General features: G+C 41.8%; 1 protein-coding gene across 2 annotated transcripts in view; it reads right to left on the minus strand.

Moving 5' to 3' along the window:
- Nucleotides 1-22,371, minus strand: part of Zfand3 (zinc finger AN1-type containing 3) — a 216,030-nt gene that overhangs the window by 36,941 nt on the left and 156,718 nt on the right. The window contains exon 4 of one of the 2 annotated variants that reach the window (XM_055607203.1): nucleotides 10,673-10,738. The exons of the other annotated variant lie outside the window; for it this stretch is intronic. Coding sequence (XP_055463178.1) covers nucleotides 10,673-10,738 — 66 coding nt within the window. The remainder of the gene's footprint in view (nucleotides 1-10,672; nucleotides 10,739-22,371) is intronic. 2 annotated transcript variants of the gene reach the window in all.

Here is a 22,371-nt window from a genome sequence, read left to right on the forward strand (position 1 = left end):
CTATTTTAAGAAGACAATTATATGTTTTTAACATATTCAATAAGCAAGGGATCTATTAAGATTTGTGTGTGCATGTCTGCTCCCCGTGTATACACAAACTCCGACTTCTGGTCCACAAAGACTTTCTGGTACACACAAACTCTGTCTGTGTACACAAACATTCCGCTTTCTGGTCCACAAAGACCAGAAGGTGGAGTTAAGGGCAGACATGAACTCACTGACTTGGTCCTCTGGAAGTATGGCAAGTGTTCTTAATCACTGAGCCATCTCTTCTGCCTCAGCAAAGACATTTTAAACAAACTTTTAAAGATGTTCTCAGAGGTCCTGAGTTCAACTCCCAGAAACCATATGGTGGCTCACAACCATCTATAATGAGATATGATGCCCTCTTCTGGCCTTCAGGTGTACATGCAGGCAGAATACTGTATACATAGTAAATAAATAAATCTTTTAAAAAAAAAGAAGAAGAAATGTTCAGAGTGAATTATGGAGGAGATTACAGCTGACTTTGGTGGCTACAAACCACTGTGAGCAAAAAAATCTTAAAGGTGGACTCAGGAGAAGGAGGAACAGGGAAAAAAGAAAAAGGGAGCCAGGCCAAATGCCAGGGAACCACACAAGTACTGTGTGAGTCTGCAAGCTCTGTGCTAGCAGCCAGCCCACTTGCCTGGTGAAACTCTAGCCTGGCCTTCTCTAAAGGAACTGAGCAGGCTGAACAGACAGTTGTGTCCACCCACTGTCTTTCAGACTCACACTCTCTTCCTGACAACAGTCCTCAGCTTGGTTACAGCCAATACTGCTGGTCAGCATACCTACCTGACTTGATCCCACGGAAAGCTGTCCTAAAAGCCCCATTCAAGAGACACGGTAGAAGGAAGCCGCCCTCTTCACTAATTCAAGCTTCTTTCTTAGACACCACCAGAGGAGCTTAGCTGGGCAAATGAAAACCCCATCATGGAGACCAATGTAAACAGGAAAACATCCTCAAGACAGCTCAGTAAAAGAAACACCATTACTACTCACAGAAGGGACAACCTTGTAATCAATTATGTCATGAACCATGAGAAAGAACAGACAAAGAAGCACTTTCCCTCCATCGCCCAGAGACAGGGTTTTTCTGTGTAGCCTTGGCTGTCCTGAACTCACTTTGTAGACCAGGCTGGCCTCGAACTCACAGAGATCCACGGGCCTCTGCCTTCAATTAAACACGTGTGTCACCACATCCAACTTAAAGAGGCACTACAAAGAAGCTTGAGAGAATGGTGAGCTTACCGAGCATCCAAAGTATGATTGTTGAAATAAAATCCCAAGGGTTGAAAGAGACAACATAATTACCCCGACAGTGAAAGAGGAAACCAACGCTGTGAGACTGGAGCTAAGAGAAAGGTTATCAGTCAGCCATTCCAACTTCTAAACTGTGAGTCCCAGAAAGAAAGGAGAAAGCTAGGGTTGAGGACTATCAGACATTTCCTAGAGTGGAACAGTGACACTTGACATTTAAGGGGCGTAGCAAACTCTCAACATCTCGAATAAAACAAAGAATAGCCATAAAACAAATAACCATATAATAACATATAATAAACATATAATAAACATAAAACAAATAATAGGCACTTTATTATAAATCCTATGGCACCAAAGATTAAACACATGATTCTAAGTATTCTAAAGGAGACAAATTTCCAGTTATGTAACTTGTGAATGTTAAAACCAGTGACATCTGACTTCTCAGTAGTAACACGAAAGGCCAGAAAAGCGAGGAGGTAATGCACTCATACGCAAACTCTCTGGAATGGCTGCAGCAGAGAGGACACTCTCAATCTCCTCTGCTGCTAAACCTTGGCGGTGTACGTGAGCAAAGGAGGGGATGAAAGAGGACAAGAGCAGTGAGCGCAGCTCTTTGGTGACATTCTAGGTTTAAAGAACATCTCATCGAGGCAAGAGTCAAAAGATGGGATGCCAGATCCAGGGATGCTTTGAGTTGGCTCACCCCAACATGTAGCCCATCAGAATCAAAGCTGCAGGATCTCCATGACACAAAGTAACAACAGAATCTGAGAGGAGTCCTGGTGAAGATCCAGTATTGATAGTGTAGCAGAATGACTCACTGCAAAGAACATTTCCAAGTAAAGATGTGTGGACAAGAGCAGGGCAGTGATGTAGCATGCCTTAAATTCCAACACTCAGGAGTCACAGACAGGAGGATCTCTGTGAGTTGGAGGCCAGCCTTGTCTACAGAGTGAGTTCCAGGACAGCCAGGGCTACACAATGAAACCTTGTCTTGACCAAAACAAACAAACAAACAAACAAACAAGCAAGCAAGCAAGCAAGAAATCAAACACAGAGGCGTGCACCCACCCACGTTCCTCTTTGGGAAAGTACTGCTTTGGTTTACATACATTTACGTCACTGCATTGGTCTGGACCAGCTACTACTTGGAGATGATTTCCCCCTCAGTCCAGCAGTGTTCCTGTAGCTACTTCCAGCTGATGATTCTGTCTATGTCTGTACTCAGAAAAGAATGGCCTTGGACAAGCTTTGGCTTCCCACTACACCACACAGAGGTCTTTCTGTCAATCCATCCGTGTCTGCGAGCCTAACAACAGCTTTCCCTGGTTCCACATCTCCTGACTCTTCTCATGTACCTTTAACAATCCTGTAGGGAGCCTTTTCCTTCCTCTGTTTTCCCTAACTCACTGACATTCTGTCCTTAGTTTTTTGTTCCTCTGTATTCATTTCCTTAACAATCTACATAGCTTTAACTCTTATTCTAGACCGGCAATTCCTCAAACAGGCCAATACTTCTAATTTTGTTTAGGAGTACCTACAACAGTGGTTCTCAACCTTCCTACTGCTACAACCTTTTAACACAGTTCCCTCATGGTGTGGTGACACCAACCATAAATTATTTTGCTGCCACTTCATAACTGTAATTCTGCTACTGTTATGAATCATAATATAAATATCTGATATGCAAGATATGTTATCTAACTCCCAAAGGGGCTGCAATCCACAGGCTGAGAACAGATGATCTACAAAGATGTAAAATTTAGTTTATCTGAAACTGAAAACAGTACCAAGCATTTTCCTTTGCACTCCTTGTCAGCAGCCTAATCTTTCCTTGCTTCCTGGGTTTATGCTTTATATATCCTTCATTCTGTCATTTTTTATTAACTGTCAAATCTTGTCAATTACTTGTTTAAACATCTTTTTCAGACTCAACTCTCTTCATTCTACTGGCCACTACGGGCAGAATACCCAATAAACCATTGTCAACTGATATGGGTTTTTGTTTTGTTTTGTTGTTTGTTTGTTTGTTTGTTTGTTTTAAGACAAGAGTTTCTCTGTGTACCCCTGGCTGTCCTGGAACTCCCTCTGTAGATCAGGCTGGCTTGGGAGTCACAGTGATCCACCTGCCTCTGCCTTCCAAAAGCTAGGATCAAAGGCGTGCATCACAACTGTTGGCTTCCAATCTTACTGTGTATGGAGAGGGAAAAGCTACTTACATTTGCCCAAAGGCAAAGCACTTACAGACTGAAAGACCCGCCTATGACACTCCTTAGTTTGTCTGGCTTCTAACAATAGGATTCTGATATATCAAGGATCTTTAAGCAGCCTACTCCATAGTTTACGGCATCAAAGAAAAATGGCTACTGATAGTGTTTCGTTTCCCTTCAACCTGAATTCTATGTAACAAGACCACAATTTCTCCGGCAGCAAAAGCTCATGATTGTGACAAAGAACCAAGGAACCAGAACACTTGAACTCTGGGATCAAACTGAGATGCCCTCTAAAAAGCACTCCTCTATGCTGTGTCAGCCTCTCCACCAGGACCTGAGTGCTGGGTGGGAGTGCCCGGGCTGAGCAGCGCTGCACAGCCCGACTGCTAGCTGCCGACTCCACACCCCAGTGTCCCTTTACCACACCTGATGGTTCTGGGGTTCTGAATTCTAAGAATTCCCAGGGAGGAGTCACCTCATGTTATGCTTGCTCCTGTGGCTGACATAATCTTCTCAGTCCTCACTTAAAAACTATCTTGTGTGTGTTATGTGTGTACACACACAAAACCTGAGTATATGTCTATGCACCACATTTGTGCAGGAGTCTGCAGAGGCTAGAACAGGAGTTAAAGGTGATTGTGAGCCACCCAATGTGGCTGGGAACCAAATCCAGGTCCTATGTAAAACTAGCCAGAGCTCTTGAACACTGAAGTATCTCTCTAGCCTTGATGGTTGCTTTTTGAAATGAACCTAAATTATATCTGCTGTTCTCTAAAGGTAAAATTAGTTGTATTTGTTTCTGAATTTAACCTGTCTCTTTGTGGCTGAATTCCCAGGGGCAAGCAATGTATGTGTCACTCTTCTGCATGTTGTAGATTCAGGATTCTGTCATGGTGGCTGTTTAATACAGTGCTTAACTGGCCAACTAGCTAGAGTCATATCTGATCCTATATTCTACAGAAATAGCCATTTTTTGAAAATGTGCTCTACAACCACCACAGCAAGCAATACAGTAAGATTACAGTGTTACTCGCCTGTGATTATGAAGTATTCCAAAGGCATTTATATCATGAGAGAGACGCTTTAGAAGCAAATGCAGGCATGAGGAGTAAGAGCCAGCCCACCTGCTGGCAGGAGAGGCAAGGGGACCGTCTCCCTTCAGATAGATGAGCAAGCAGGAAAACAGACAACACAACTTGTCTTGAAAGCAAGCAGCAAGATGAGGCAGTAAAACCCCATCAGCATACATCATCCTCTCAGGGCCCAGTGTCATCTCCAGCCTCTATTAGCGCCGCCATATCAGCGCAAGTCCTACACACTTTATCCTGTTTATAATTGCTGATGAGCAGTAATAAGGGCTCCATGCCTCAGCTCCGTCCGTTCCACTCCGGCACCCACCTATTAGGTAATAACTTTTATTTACAGCCTTGCTTGATGTGCTGTTCTATTAGTATAGCCAGGAACCGAGTAGGGGGAAAAAGTCTCCTTAATGGGCAGTATCATTGCCAGGCGCAGAAGATTTATACCTCAGCTTTGTGACTGTTCTATGGTGCTCATTCTGGGAAGACTGCTTTGGGCTCAAGGCTACATTCCTCTCCCAACGCCTTCTCCCAAGCACACACATCTGAAGACAGCACTGCCTCGATCCAGCCACCAAAGAAGCACAGAAGCACCGAAGGAGGAGCAGGCAGTAAATTTCTCTACGTCCTTCGGAAACGGTGTGTAGACTCAGGCACCCTGAGTCTGAGTGTTGCCCCAGTGGAGCAACAGAACAGCTGATTAGTGGGTTTCCAGGCCTTTTCTCCTTGGTAAGAGTGCAAGCTATGATAAAATAAATGACCATAAAGGTTAAAAGCGAAACAAAACCTGTTCTAAGTGTGTTTATGAAGCCAAGCACACTGACTCTGCTCAAACATGCAGACAGAAAAGGTTCAAATCCAAGCACCACGTGTTTCCCTCATCGATCTCATCTTGGCATAATCTTCTCAGTCTACTGCTCTAAAACAGCAACAAGCCATGTCATGGCATAAACACTGACTGGCAGCAAGAGGACACTGCACCCATTTACAGTTACTGTTAAAAATGAACATTTTCTGAAATCTATGAACTGTATGTGGTCTTTTAAACTGAATGTCCTGCATGGAGTCATCTACATATCTAGTGCCTTAGTTAGTCCTTCATTTCATTCTAACACAAACACCTGAGACACAGTGACTAAGTAATTAAAAAAAAAAAGCTTCCGATACAAAAAAAAGCATAGGCCATTTTCCTTTACTTCTTCAACTGTCAAAACCCACATCCTGGAATTTCAGTCAGTATGACACAGCATCATACACTACAGTGGGAACATGGGAAGGCGCTATATTTTCAATTAAAAAAAAAAAACTGCAACTCTGTCAAGTATTTTATATTCATTCTGGCCCCCAACTCCAGGATCAAATGAACCCCCTAGAGACCTAAGATGATGAATGCACAAGGTAAAACATTTTTTAATACTTTTTTCCTTGCCGTGGCAGATTTACTGTTTTGATCTTTCCTCAATGGTTACATTAAATGCAAATAAAAAAGAAAGGTTTATATCTTCCCTAATATTCTACTGATAGGAACTTGCATATTACATAAGTAGGTCAAATTTCTAATTTTCTGCCTCAAATGCTGAGCCTGCAGACCAGAGGACAAGCTCTATCTGGAGGACCAACAAGAAAGAAAAAGTGAGTTACAGTTGAGCTCACACCTGGAGAGGAGAGGACCGGACAGCACTTTTGGCAGAGCCACCCGTGTTGATAACACTGACCAGGTGCTTCAGGTACAGTGTACCCGCTGACAGGTTTTCAAGAATCTCGACTCTCTGTGGCGTTAAACCACACAACTACAGGGACTGTCAAGATTTGCAGGCCGCCTCGGCCTAACACCACCATGTGAGAAGAGATTTTGTAGATCCTCTTGTCAACCCACAGCAATAAAACCTTTCCCTTTTAACTGGTTCTGAACACTGATGTGAAGGGCATTTAGCACATCAGTCTTCTCTCAGCTCCCAGGTGCAAGGGGCTCCTTCTAGCTTTGAAAGAATACACAATAATATCTTCAGCAGGCTAACTAAGAACAGTGAAAAAATGGGCTAGGGAGAAAGAAAAATAGCAAAAACAAAACAAAACCCGAAAAACAATGAACAATACAAAGCTATTCTAATTATTGTTACTGTTCACTGAACTGAAAGGAAAATATGTGACCCAAAAAAGATAAACGTGTAATAAAGGAGGAGCCTAACAAGCAAACCTGTGCTTCTTCTAGGATTAAAAATGTTTAAACCTGTTTAAAAAGACAGTTTCTAATTCCAACCACTTTCATCTCAGGCCCCACAAACGGTTGTATTACTGGCTGCTCTAATTATATAACTATGTTTTAACATACAAACTACATTTTAGACCATCATTTTCAAGTATTATCAGAGTGAATATTACCTACCCAACATATCTGTTGGACAAAAGTAAAAGGAAGTGTAGATACAATGGAGAAATTCTACTGTGTGTTCCAGTCAAATTTGCCTGTGACTTACTTTTTCGATTAAACTTCAGAGATAAAGGACTATAAAATAGAAGGAAAATAGCCTTATAAGGATAGTCAGCTAGAGAGAGAGAGTTCCCTTTCCCCATATGCCAAAATGTCGACCCTGGACACACCCAACATCCCACTTGGAAGGCACTGAGGAATGAAGTCCCTTAAATCACTTCTTACAGACTCGACTAGATAGACTTTCTTCAAGTCCAATTAAAACCAGGCATGGCTCCCTATATGTCAGTCCAGGACACATTTTTGTTGTTTGTTTTTCAACTTGGGAGTTATCTGGAAGGAACAATTAAGAAAATGTCTCTATTCTTAGAGTCTGTGGGAAAGCCAGGAGGGTACTTTCTTGACTAATGACTGGTGTCGGCAGGTCCTATGAAAGCAGATAGAGCAAAGCAGGAGTAATACTCCCCCACGGCCTCTGCTCCAGTTCTTGCCTGGCCTTTCCTCCCCGAGTTACTTTTGATCACGCCTTTTATCAGAAGGATAACCCTAAGACAATGTCCACTAAAACTTTAATTTTGAAATTCATGGGTAACAAACCCCAACAAAAGAACATTTCTTTGCTGCAACTGAAAATAAATCTTTAAATAAGAAAGCCTAACAAAAAGCCAAACTTTCCCTTTCCCACAAAACACTTTAACTACAAAAATAAGTAATGAATTTCTACATATAAATAATATTGTGAAAGAGCTGAGCGCAGTGGTGTACATCTTTAATCCCAGCACTTGGGAGGCAGAGGCAGGCAGACCTCTGTGAGTTCGAGGCCAGCCTGGTCTACAGAGTGAGTTCGCCCAGGCTGGCATCAAACCTGAGGAGGGTCTGAGGAGGGTCTTGCGCCCCACATGCTAGGTGCTGTTTGTTTGACAGGGAGGGCATCACACTCAGCAAAGGAACCTTTTCTAAGGTCACTGTAAAATCAAGCCTGAGGAGAGCTTGGCTGGGTCAGTCGGGTCTCAGGACTCAAGCTAAAACTCCTAAAACTCAAGCTAAAACTCTACTGTGTAAGGTAAGTGTTTACTCCCTGTAAGTGCCTGTGCAGCCTGCCTGGGAGACCCTCAGGGAGACACGCTACAGAGTCCATGTTACTAGCATGAACCCTGCCCATAAGGAACTAAACATAAGGATTAAAAGAATATTCCAGTCATGTAGCAGTAACTTAGGATTCAGAAGCAAAGTATCAGAACCTCCACTATAGGCAACATACCGGTTACAGGACAAAGGGGGTGAAAAAAAGATGGATAGCATCAACCTGCAGTTTTCAGAGCAAATCCTTGATTTACCTCTCAAAATCCAGAAGCCTTGTCCTCTAATGCCTCCTCAGGTGAGTCTGCCTTGCCACAGCAGCCTTTTGACGCACAAAACAGACATCTCTAATGCACAGCATGTGAACTTACTGAAAACTTTTAGGGCCCATGCTGAGAAACCTCAACTTTAAGAGCTGCTCTAGACACTAATGTCTAATTAATTGTATTAATTTCTCTTCTATACCAGAAATTCTCAATCATTTTCTAGCTAAGTCATTCATTCACCTATACAAAGGTTTAGAAAAGTCTGAGAACTCAATGCTTCTTTTATCATTCACATACCTAAAACTATTATATTCAATTCCTACTATGGTACTGAAATGCAGAAAAAAAATGTGGTGGACATACATGTAATTAACGAAGCTGGGCATGACACTGAGCACTAATAGTACTAGTTAATCCTTCCTTCCTAAAATATCTACCATACCATCTAATGGGTGCAACAGTACACATAATCAAATTAATAGTACAGTTTCACTATGAAAGGACCCCAACTGCTCAGGCTCTGATGGTTTCCTCCCAGCTGGAAGCCATTTTGGGAGTCTGTGAAATCTTCAGGAGTTGGAGCCTGAAGACTGGGAGCAAGTCTCTAGGGATGAGCTTCTGAAGGCTACACCTCCAGGCTCCTGATTCTGCTGAGCTGAGTCCTGATCCACCACCTGTGAACAGCACCAGCCACACGTTCCTCTCCCACAGCACACTCTCCCACCACATTAGGCTGACACCTATGAAGCAGCCAAAATGAGCCTTCCCTCCCTTAAGTTGTTCCCATTGGACACCTCTGTCAGTCTGAAAAAGTGATGGAGAACAAGCTGCTGTGAGACTGTTCTGAAAATGAGTAGGAAGGAATGTAGAATGGGCTAAAGAAGCCCTACAGTGTGGCAAATAGTTTCAGGGGCCATTCTTATTGAAGTCTAGACCAAAATGTGAATAGAAATGTGACAGTAAAGACTGAGCTCATGAGATTTTGGATGGGAATCTTGACTCTGCAGGAAACAGGATTAGAAGCTGTTCCTGTTACATTCTGGCAAAGAATCTAGCTAGATCTGGCTCATATCCTAAATATCCTAAGCGAGGCTGATTTAAAAACAAAAACCAACAAACAAACTTATCTGGCAGAGACAACTTCAAGCAGGGTAACACTCAGACTGGCATGCTCAATATTCACTACTTTTAGTAGGTTTACAGTGAACAATCGAAATAAAACAAAACAAAACAAGGCAGAAAGATGTGATAAAGGCACAACTGGGCAAGAAAAATAATACGACAGTGCTTAGAACTGGGGACAAAGCCGTGGAGGAGACTGACACCATCAGCTGGCTGTGGTGGCACACGCCTTTAATCCCAGCACTTGGGAAACAGCGGCAGGCAGGTCTGTGCATTCAAGGCCAGCCTGGTCAACAAAGTTCGAGAGCAGCCAGGACAGTACAGAGGAATCCCTGACGAGTGCTGCGCCAGGATGTCACTCTGAATCTGCACTAAGATGGCCTGTGTAAACGTCCCCAGCAACTGTATTCACAGGAGCTAAGGCTTTAAGCTACACAGGAAAGAGATTCTGCTGTTTCTGTTTCAGAGTATAAAAGGTCTGAATTAAGTTATGAAGAACATCTTGACTGTGACCTTTAGAAAACAATATGAATACAAACCTTGAGATATTTTAAACAGCAGGAAGCATTCTAGAAAGGCAAACCATTTAAAATAAATTAAGCTATAGGCTAAGGGATCAGTGGGCATTAGGTCTGCTTTTTAAAGGACTACATGATTCATGACCTCATGTTAAATAAAAATGTCACAGATGCAAAGATGTTTGGGGCACCGCCCATTGGAAAAAACTGGGTTTAGCAGACCCACAGCTTTTAACATCAAAAAGTAATTCCCCAAACTGCTAAGATACTGTAACAAGTCGGTATTTTCTTTTATATAAAGCTTCTTTATGCTTTCATCATCTATTATTTTTTTGATTTTAAGAGATCCAGGGCTTAGACAAACTGGACAACACTCTGCACTTCAAGCCTTTTTTTTTTTTTTTTGCATCTTAACATCCTTGGGATATCAGCAAGTTGGTAAATCTTGATGCCCACTTTCTTGGAACTAGCTGCCAGCACTATGCAGTCTACATGACTCCTAAGAACATCACTCTCACTTCCATTCAAATTCTACCCAATCTCAAGTAAAAAATACATCATACTGCATTTGATGAAAAAAAAAAAAAAAGACTAGACAATGCCCTGGGGTGTGCACCCCCAACCAGAACCAGCAGCCAATTTCTAGGAAGACTTCAGGTAAGGACGGTGTACATACCTGCACCACAGGATCTTTTGGCTGGTGTGGTTAACGAGACATGAGCTGTGTCTGTGCATGGCCCACCTAGAAACAGAAAAGCAGGCACATCAGTCAGGGTCCTTCCGCACGGCCACAGCTGCCACCACGATCAAGAGAAACCTACAAATGACAGGCTCCACCTGCAAGTATCCTGGGAGGGCATGGATTAGCTCAGCATTTGAGTCCATAGAGCTCTGGTCTCTATGTGTAATGCAGTTTTCATAAAACATTCTTAAGTCTCACATAATGCCAAGAAGTTAGAAAAAAATAAAATTCAGATCCAGGAGAGAAGAAATTACTCAAATGTAGGGTAACTGAGTTCTTCCACAAAGCAACCAGGGAAGCAACTGTTCTTTTTTAATCTCAGTGGTCAGTGTATTTTAGTCAGTGGTCACTGTAAAATTGGCCTTAGTTAAAGAATGGCAGTTCCCAAGGAATAGCAAAGGGCTTAATTAGAAGAAACAAGGATTGTTTCTGTAAAAAACAAAAACAAAAAAACAAAACACACACACAAAACAAACAAACAGTTTTCCTCTAAGAAGTATGGCTGATGTGTCTTCATGGGACCATGGTGGGCTCAGAGGTCTGACATACAGAGTGTGAAAAGGGCTTAGTCAATAAGAGGGAGGCTTCCTGGAAAACAGCACTTTCATTTTGTAAGATAAAGAGCATCAATACAACATGAAGATGATACTGATTACTCTTCCTTAAAACTCCCCAGTGACTATCCATCTTTGAAAACAGGAAGCTGCTATAGACATCTGAAGGGCAGTAATTTTCAACCTGCCCTGAGAAAGCAGTATTGGTGACCACAAAGGAACAGAATGCACAAGCAAACGTCATATGTTATTCTGAAAAGGGCTTTCAGGTGATGACTAGCAGAAGAAAAGTTGGCACAGTTTTATGTCACCTATGATTAGACTTTCTATCACTGAAATTAATCAGTGAAAAGGGAGAGACATGAAAGACCTCCAAGACCTGTCACTAGACGCAGTTTCAGCAAGGTCATGGAAAAGACTTGAGGATCCGAATTAGGGGTTCTGCCATCAACCCACTCTTTCCTTAGCAAGGCAACAACTGCAACAACCCTCACAAGCTATACAACACAGGAAGAAAACAACAACAACATACTTAATAGGAAGAAGAACCAGATGTGCTGTTCACTTCCAAAAGACTTACACACCCACAGCGTAACCACAGGTTAGTTCCACAGTTTGCAAGCTTACTAGGAAGGCAGAATTTATGAACATAACAGCCCTATACAGCAGCAGTAAGTGGCTGTGTGGAGAAGAGTCAAGTCCAAAGCACGAGACAGGGAATGAACATCAATGCAATCAAGGGGAAGGACACTCATCACCTGCAAAATCAGAGAATTTGAAAATGAGGCAAGAAAAATTAGAAAATCCCCATAGACCTTTCAGAGGGCAGAGCTGTTTATTTCTACAAATCTCACCTTCACCAGAGAAAGCTTAAATAGACTGACATCTCAGGGGCTTAGAAGGACAACTGAGTCTTGAAAATAAGCAGTGGGAAAAGGCAGTGAGCCAAGTCACACATAAACCAGACAGTGCCCATCTTCTCCAGGCTTTTAAACTCTGACTTATGGCTCCACAAAATACTGGGGCTCACACCTCCATGTACTTTGCTGCTGCTACTGTTGTTGTTAATGGCAACATTCCCACTTTGGGGACACAACTGGCTTTTCTAGAAAATGACATTCTCTGTTCCCATTTCTCTCACAACAAAAAGGAACAAAAAAGTTGTCAATAGCCAGGGAGTTTGTGGACTATCTCTGCAGAAAGGCTTCATAAGCTGTGAGGCTTTCTGTTGTGTCTCATCACAGTGGGCATTTAACAACACTCATGAATTGACAATATGAGCTGGGGGATTTAACTTGGAAAGCAAACAGATTTTTAGAAACTTTCTAATGGAGGTATACTATAAAGGGACTGAAAAGAATGGAATACAGGTCGAGAATCCTTAATACAAAATACTTAGGATCAGAACTGTTTTGCATTTGGGTTTTTTTTTTTTAATTGGACAGGAATATTTCATATAGAGTTATCTGGAAGATAGAAGATCCCAAGACTGAACATCATATTCTGTTATACTTCACCCAGACCCTATACACATACCGAGCTACCTGCACATACAAAGTATTTACTGGCCCAGGAGATGAGATCAATTATGGCATTTATCTCCCAAGTGTATGATTTTGTAGCACTTTGGGTATCTGGGTTAGGGACACTGTCTTAGTTAGTTTTATGTCAACTTTACTCAACTTAGAATCATTTAGGAAGAACAAACCTCAACTGAGAAAATGCCTCCACCGTAACGGCCAGTGGGCAAGCCTGTGGTGCATGTTACTGATGAATGATTAATGAGGACGGGCCAAGCCCATCATGTGGGTGGTGCCATCTCCAGGCAGGTCTACCCAGATGGTATAAGGAAGCAAGCCAGTAAGCAGCACTCCTGCATGGCCTCAGTTTCTGTCTGCAGGTCCCTGCCTTAAGTCCCCTCCCTGACTTCCAAGGAAAACAAGGACCTAAGCTGTAAGATGAAATAAACCCATTTTTCAAGTTGGTTTTGGTCATGGTTGAATCATAGTATAGAAACACAAATTAAGTGTTACTAGAATGAATTATTTAATGTCTATCAGACAATGTATCAGAACATCTTCTGAGATTCTTTAAAAGCAGACTCCTGGGGCTAAAGAGATGGCTCAGTGGTTGACAGAGACACATATACACTGAATATAGAGTAAGGAAGTGAGACTTCTAAGGCAGCTGGATATACTATAAATATTAACAGTCTGGTAACTTACAAATGCTGATGGTTTTCTTCCATTCCTAGTTCAGTATCAAGAGTTCCCCCACACAGTAAGCTGTGGAGAAACGTCAGTAGGAGTGTACCAGAATGCTCTCTTTTCTTTTGGTTTGTTTGGTTTGGTTTTTCTAGACGGTCTCTCCATGTAGCCTTGACTGTCCTGGACCTGCTTTGTAGACCAGGCTGTCCTGGAACTCACAGGGGTCCATCTGCCTCTGCCTCCCTGAATGCTGGGATTAAAGGCATCAGAACACTTTCTTAAAGAACATCAATAAGCCAGGAAAAATATGAGTAGGGAGAAGTTGTGGAACCAAAATAATGAAAGAAATGTCTGGAACTCATAAATGAACACCCCGTGTTTGCAAGTGCCCAGGTAATTATCAAATAAAAGAAAATTTACCTCACCTGAAGGTTAAGAGTTTACCTCTTTAGAGAAAAATTCCTAGGCAATAAACCTCTGTAGGCTTTGGCAAAAAATGCAAATAGCCTTACAGCTACAGAGCACAGCTCCGCATGCCTCACCGCAGAAGTGTCCTCCAGAGGCTTGTTAGACTAGCAGCCGAGGCCAGTGTGCTCACTCCATTACAGTAAAGCACAGGCATAGCTACAGCTGAGCCACGAAACACTGACTGACTGACTGGCAATGATAATATATCTCAGCTTTGATAATTGGACAATATTATAAATGGAGAACTTGGAATTAACTTTGGGCTGATAGACAGTAGTCTATGAAACACTTTAAAACATAGACCAAAAGCCTGTGGACACCACATATGCACCCTACATTAACTGTGTGTCATCTAAACCACATTCTTTTTTTTTTTGGGGGGGGGGGGGTTCGAGGTAAGGTTTCTCTTTGTAGCTTTGACTGCCTGGCTGTCCTGGAACTCACTCTGTAGACCAGGCTTGCCAGGAACTCATAGGGATCTACCTGTCTTTACCTCCCGAGTACTGTAATCAAAGGTGAGCAACACCCCACCCCCCAACTCATCCCCACTGGCCAAATCACACTGTCTTGAAGGGGGGAAAAAACCAACTAGTCACTAGGGCGATTAAGCTGCTCTTATACAATTAATTACAAACCAACTGTTAAAATAAACCAACTATACGTAATTATGGGAAGGGTTTCTGTCAACAAGAAAAATATTGTATGTGTCCAGTGTGGTTCCAGTAAACAAAATGGTATCTACTGCACCAAAACTGGCCCAGTGTTCATTTCTGCATGCTCTATGCCGAGGGAACTGACACATGGACCTACAGCTCACTGTGAGCTCTGCTCCACTATCGGCCATCTTTGCTCCCTGAAGCAGGATGGAATAAACTCAGAACAAGAGTAAGGTGAGGAAGCCACTGCATGACTGTGGATTACACAGGTGAAGACAGTGAAGACAATAAATACATTTCTAAGCAGGGGGCAACTAAAATCATGATCCTGTGACCCAGAGAGGCTCAAGACAACTGGTGATGCCAAAAACGCATTACTATTTAGTGCTTACAGTTTCAAGACAGGGAGCCCAGATGCTAATGGAGAGCAGAGCGTGTCCCACTGAGCAGCCCAAGGATCCTTCTACAGGTAAAGGGGAAGTTCAGTGCAGGGCACAGAGCACCTCTATTCTACAAAAGTCAAGGTACCTTACACTGCAATTGATTCCATAGATGATCAGCCTACTGTGGCTGTGAGAAGTGGACCGATACACCTGGATGAGCAATGCTCTCCAGCACGCAGAAACCAAGGCACAACAAACACGAAACACAGGATTCCTCCTATACCTTCAAGCAGAGAGCAACACTCTACTCTGAAAGGGTTAGTTATAAAAAGAACCAAGGCTGGTTGTTTTTGGCTTCTGGTCCCACCAATCTTCATTGCCTGTAGTTAAACTATGTGCTAAAGCATGTCAATTAGGAAAAAAAATAAAAAATAAAAAGCTGTCAAGGAGTCAGTCAGCTAAAATTATCTAATGCTCAATAATCAAATATTCCACTATCATCCCTTCCAAGGTAACTGCAAAACATTAATATACAAAAATAGCCACTCCTTGAGCAGATTTACAACACTTCACTTTTCTTGCTTAATTAACATGACATTTACATAACAGTATCTAATTAATTCCCAACGAAAGGCACTGTGGGCTTATTAGGAACGTATCATCCATTTCTAACCAGCCGGTCGATTTCACTTCATCAGAATCCACATGCTGTGTACTCTGCAGTAGCTCACTCTTCCAGGCCACCATTCCAAAGGTGACCTCAGAGAGAACCAACAGCCATAATTCGCTCCTCTTGGGAGATTCAGAATTGAGTTTGCTGATGAAGCTTTTCAAAAAAAGTGTGTGTGTGTGTGTGTGTGTGTGTGTGTGTGTGTGTGTGTGTGTGTTGGGGGTGTGTGTGTGTTGGGGGTGTGCTGAGCAATACAAACATAAACTTGTATCTTGCAGTAATCATGTTAAAAATAAAAATATTCAAATAATCTATTTCTTGAGTAATAAGTAGTCCCTCTCTGCAAGCCTTCAACATGTGGGGATTTTAAATAGCCAAGCACTGATAGCAATATCAACCAAGGGCAGACAGGGCTGCGGGAGAAACAAGTCACCCCTCCCCACCCCCAATCACCCCACACCTACAATTCACAAGCTAGTATAATCAGAAGGGACATGTCTAATCTATCTACATAACTGAGTTTGAAAAGCTCTATTGATTAAAAACAAGTAAACATGAAGATATAAAGGGTGAGAATCTAAGTTTACAGAAAACCAGCACAGATGATGGCCCTCACATTTATCCAAATGAAACTCCTAAATTAAACTACTTAAAAGACTTGTTACAGAATTTAAGTGCTGCTTTCTCTGTGGGAAGTTCTGATCCTTACAGTATGACCTCTGATAAGTCCCTAATTTAGATCTGAATAGTGTAGATTTTCACAATGAGCCAGGCCTTACTACTGGCATATTAAACGCCACAGCTATTACGTCCCACCACCCTAAGAACTACAACACTAGATAAACACTGTGAAATAATTTAAAGTCACATCAATTAAAACAGTTGTTTTTAAACCACATTTTCATGTTAATCTAGCATGGCAGTTCCTAAATTTTCAGTCTTCAAGTCATCTTTTTATATTTGAAATGACTGAGGATCACAAAAAAACCTTTGGTTTACATGTACTATGCTATGCTTACATGATACTTTTACCTATCTGAAATTTAAAAACACGAAAGTACTAATGTTTTAGTTAAATGAAGGAATCTTAAGAAAACTATTCTTTATGAAACATAACTGTGGTAAACTAAGCGCCCCAGGGTTAGATGGCGCTCGGGTTTGCGCCTGCACCTACAGCACGCCCGCGGCGGCATTCGCAGACGCAATGCATCCTCACACTGTGTGACGCTCACTTCACAGAGCCTGAGAGGACTCAACAGGTTCTCAGACCACAGCTCAGAACTCCCGGTACCAGACACAACAGTGAACCCTTAAGGGTGACAGATTTCCCAATTCTCCCACACTCCTCCCAAGCCAACCCTCTCTCATTACTCTTGGCAGAGACTAATCCATTCTCAAAACATGTTAACATGTAAGTAAATAAAGTCAACTGACATGAAGCCACAGTCACCACCCTCAACCAGGGCGTTCTGGTTTTTGCTGTTTATGTAAATAGCTTCAGCGTTTCATGGAACTCAACTCATTCCAGGTAAGCAGCTAAATGTGCTCAGTACTAGTTCCTCAGGATAAGAACTAAGGACAAAATGCTGAGAACTGAGATGTCATCCTGGGAATCAAAACCAGAGTCCCTTTGAGAAAAGCAAAAACAAATAAACAAACAAACAAAACAACAACAAAAAAACCCCTCTAATTTTACACACTGCTTTTGTTGCCTCATGACAAACTACATTTAATATGGGTATGAAATCAGGGGCTGTCACCCATCTAATTTAGGCTTTGATTCTATTTAACTAAACCCAAATGGGATCTGAATATTTGCATTTCTATCATCAACGAAAGCATGATTTTCATATCACCAATGGGGATACTCAGCATTGGAGGATTTTTTGTTTCTTTTTTTACCTCCCTTCCCCCTCCCTCCCTCTCTCTCTCTTTCGTTTGTTTTCAAGACAGGGTTTCTCTGTGTAGATATGGCTGTCCTGAAACTCACTGGTGTATACCAGGCTGGCCTCTAACTCAAGAGATCTACCTACTTCTGCCTCAATGTTTTCCTTTAAAAAAAAAAATACACACACACACACACACACACATATATCTGGAAAAATTGCTCGGAGGTTAAGAGCACTTGCTGTTCTTGCAGAGGAGCTGGGTTTGGTTCCCAGCATTCACATAGTGGCTGCTCAGAACTGTTTAACAAGTACTAGGGGGATCTGACGCCTTCTTTTGGCCTCCTTGGATACTCCATGTACATGGTGTACATGTATATACAGACATAACACGCCTAAACATAACATAAAAGTAAATAAAATAAAACAAAGGTGGTAAGACCATTCTTATAAATCTTGTCTGCATTGAAAATTGCAAGGACCTGCTCTGCCCTCCTCAGAAAAGGATGTGACTTGTGTTGTACTCTTTATAAGAAGCCTCAGGAAGAATCAAAGAAGACATCTATCCAGGCCAAAGGTGCTGTCCCATGCAGTTTTAAAAGGGACCAAGGACAGAGCCTTTTCTATGTCACTGCTCAGTCCCTCCAAAGCCCTATACTAGCCCTGAGTTAAGAGTGTTACTGAGGGTTAGAGAGGTGACTCAGAGGTTAAGAACAATGGCTGCTTTTCCAGAGGTCCCGAATCAATCCCCAGCAACCACATGGTGGCTCACAACTATCCATAACGAGATCTGGTGGCCTCTTCTGGCGTGCAGGCAGAATACTATATACAAAATAAATAAATAATTTTTTTAAAGAGTTACTGAATGAAAGACCCTACACGCAATCTACACTGCCAGGTCTTAGGGAATTTCTCTTTGCCATGAGTGACTGGGATTGTCACAATTTGAATTATGTGTCAAAGGGTTGTACTGATATTCTGAAACTTTAAAATTCCTTTACTAAAGTGGCACCCTAGTGATAGACTGAAACATGAAATGGCTTATGAAACAATAAAGGAAATGAATATAAAATATAGTTATATGGTTGGCTTTTTCAAGGAGGGGGTCCTGGTCGCTCTCAATTTTCAGAGAACTGCATAAACACAGTACTATCTCCGCAAAGTTAGAATGACTACTTCTAAGACTACTTCTAGGTGGCCGCCCCTCTTATGACTTTGCAGCCAAACATTTTGCCATAAACAAAGCTGGGTTTACTTTAAAGTCATCAGTGTCACCAATTTCCTTTACCCACACCAAACAAAAACATGACAACTGAAATGCTAAACTGGTGTGGCGCGACGTCCTTGTCCACTGTGGCCTTTACCTTCCGACAAGGGCAGAACGCTTAATCTAGTAAGAACGTCTTTTGAATCTCTCTCAAGAGCTCTTCAAAACCCAGTCAGGCCAGCAGTAACTATACAATCTCACAGCTGTCAGGGAAGACTATGAAAACAAACCTTTAGGTCTCAGGCCTTAGAGACCCTGGACAGTAAGTGTTAGCAATTAACTAGTCTTCTCTCTCAGAGGAAAAGAAAATCTTAAAAAGGGAAATTCAGAAGATAAAAGAAAGACCCATGAGTTGAAAGTTCCTTGACAAGAGGCAGGTGGCTACCTACACTGGATGAGACATGCATACAGAGACATCTGTTACATCAAAACTCTGAAAAGAACTGTCACAAGAACACAAACTTCTAAATTTTACGCCTTTAGATTACTGAATTATATCATTAAACATTCAATGTATTATTATAAATTAAATGAGATCTTTAATGCATCAAAACATATAAAGTACTGGGGGGGGGGGAGACAGGGTTTCTCTGAAGCCCTGGATGTCCTAGAACTAACTGTAGACCGAGCTGGCCTCAAACTCAGAGATCTGCCTATCTCTGCCTCCCAAATGCTAAGACTAAAGGTGTGTACCACATCACCCAGCAATTTATTGCAGTTCTAAAAAGTAAAAACGCAAAGCAAAACACTAAAGTGTGCCTACATATTTGTAGTAAGAACTGTCTAGGCACTGCACCAGCACCATGCCAAGCGACCCAAGGTCAAAGAGAGCAGTGTAAAACAGAGGCTTTGCTTGTTTGGAGCCTGGAGTCTAAGCTGGTAGGCAAGAATGAGAACCCAAGTCTAAAAGGTAACAGTAAGAGACAGTTTGAGAGTGAGTGTCATAGATAAGTAGTCCAGGAGTTCCTTAATGGAAACAGTCAGGGTAACAAAATGATTTTGAGCTGGGGCTCAGAGAGCATGAATGGAATGTTTCTATGAGTGCCCGGTGAATCCTAGGCAAAGAAAAGCAAGCACCTGTTCTAGCAAGAGCAGGTACATTAGCCACACTGGGGGCTAGATTTAGAGGAGGACCTCTAACACAAGAATCAGAATCTAAAAGAAGACATGAAACTGAACGGGCAATGTGTTGGGAGGTGGGAGGAATTGGGGGAAGGGTGAATAAGAACTGGACATGATCAAAACACACCACATACATACATGCAATTTTAAAAGAATAAACATTACTTAAAAAAAGATTCTGGATACAACACTGGAAGTGGTGAGTCAATGAGAAATTTTCCTTTTCTAACACCACTAACACTGGCAAATTCATCTGGCAGGATCATAAACAAATGAAAATTAGGAACTATAAACAATACTACATATAACTTAAAATTCAGGGCTGGGGAGGTGGCTGGTTCAGTGGTAAGCTACTTGCTGTATAAACATGAGAGCCTGCCTATAATCCCAGCATGCAGGAGGACGACAGAATCTTCAATCAGGCTGCCTAGAGAGACTAGCAGCAGAACAGGTGAGCTCTGGATCCAGGCCTCTCAAGTATCGTAACTCTCAACCAGAAAAAAACAGAGAGCTGAAGACCCCTGGAGTCAGCCCTGCCTGGGCCTCCCCAACACGCTACCCAAACACTCAGCTGCATGTATGCATGAGCCCACCCACCATGCAAGCACCCACACATACACACAGTCACTTTTAGTTTGTATACTTGGTGTAATAATATACTTTAAAGTTTGGGATACTTTTAATAGAAGAAAAAAAATTTAAACAGGGTTTCTCTGTGTAGCCTTGGCTGTTCTGGACTCACTTTGTAGACCAGGCTGGCCTTGAACTCACAGCAATCCAAGTGCATCTGCATCCCAAATGCTGGGATTTAAGGCTAGTGCCATCATGCTCAACAGAAGAAAGGTTTTAAAATTAAGAATCACATGTAATTTTTTTCACTAATTTAGAAACCTAGATAAAATGAATGATGTTGTAGCAGTCCTCTTATCTGCAGGGGCTGCACATCCTTCAAGGCCCTCCAAAGATACTTGGACCTGCAAACAGTATCAAACTCTGTATCACTTCGTTTTTACTATCCATGTTTACAATAAAGGTTAATGCATAAATGAGGTCCAACAAGAGATTACCATGAATAATGGCATAGGAAATATATAGCTGCAGTAGAATTGTCAAGAAAACTGTTACTAGGGTTCTGTGGCTATCAGTAAACGCACCAACATCTACTTTGGCATAAGCATTGCAAGCCATGGCAGCCAACCTGAGGCCCGAGACTATGGTGTCAACAGGCAGGCAGCACACGCAGCATAGTCAGGTAGACAAAGGAAGGACTCCTGGGCAGGATAAAATGGAACAACACAAAATATAAAATTTAAGACTTAATCTCTTCTCCAATTTCCATTTTTTTTATTTAACAAAGACTTATTATAAGAATATATAAGGCATTCTGACACATGTGGGGGGCTAAATAATCAAAGAACATGAGCAGGCAAATTAGTCACTGCTGTTAACCCCAAGTTTGAAAATGCTATCATATTTCATGTGACTCCCTGAAGAGAGGTTCTGAAGTTGAGGAAGAGGGACAAAGAGCAGCAGGCAAAGAAAGTGATAATTTTGCTTTAGTTGGACTCTTACTTTTGACACGTTAAAGGTCAAAGACACCTCAGCTACTTGAACAAGGTAGAGCAGAAATACTTTATACAAGCAAACACTCAAGCCCTGCATCCAGACAAGAATTAACTTATAGCTATTTGATTTAATAAAATATATAACGGACCTTCCCAAACTGCTCTGCAAAGTATCAATCTTTCAGAACAAGGCCTTAATGAAAGCAACATTATCTGTAGAACCAGCCTTAGAATTAATAAACAAATGTACAAGAGAAAAAAACTTTAAATTAAAATTAAGAGACATTTAAAGTTTGGGCATTTTTTATTACAGGAGAGAATCTTCCACTTTGAGACTATTATATATCAGAAAAGCTCCATCTGTTGTATAATTATCTCTGATAAACGGCTTGATGCTTCAAGCTTCATTAGAGAAAAGGGAAGAGAAAAGCACACACAGAGAGAACAGTAAATAAATTGCCCCTCCATATTTCACTTAAAACCAGCCCAGCAGGAAACCATAAAATATTTTTAATAGGTAATATTTTCCAAACACTTTACTGGAAGCTGCTATCCTGTTTTGTCCAATATCTGCCCTCCTACAGAAGACAGTCTACAATGGGGAAAACTGGCTCCCTTTACAGATTACTACAAATTTAATTGGAAAATCAAATAAAAAGCTTATCTACTTGGTGGCAATGATACTCACTTTGCAGACAGCAGCTCAGACTTTGCCAGATCCAACAACAGGCTATAAAGTACATATAAAAAGGCACTGCAACCTAGGAATAATGATTTACCTCTACAGTTCTAACACTCAGGAGGTGGAAGTAGGAGAATTGCAAATATGAGACAAGCCCAGGCTCACTGGTGAGA

The sequence above is a fragment of the Psammomys obesus genome, unplaced genomic scaffold, assembly GCF_907164565.1.
Source record: "Psammomys obesus unplaced genomic scaffold, mPsaObe1.curated_primary_1811, whole genome shotgun sequence".
NCBI lineage: Eukaryota > Metazoa > Chordata > Mammalia > Rodentia > Muridae > Psammomys > Psammomys obesus.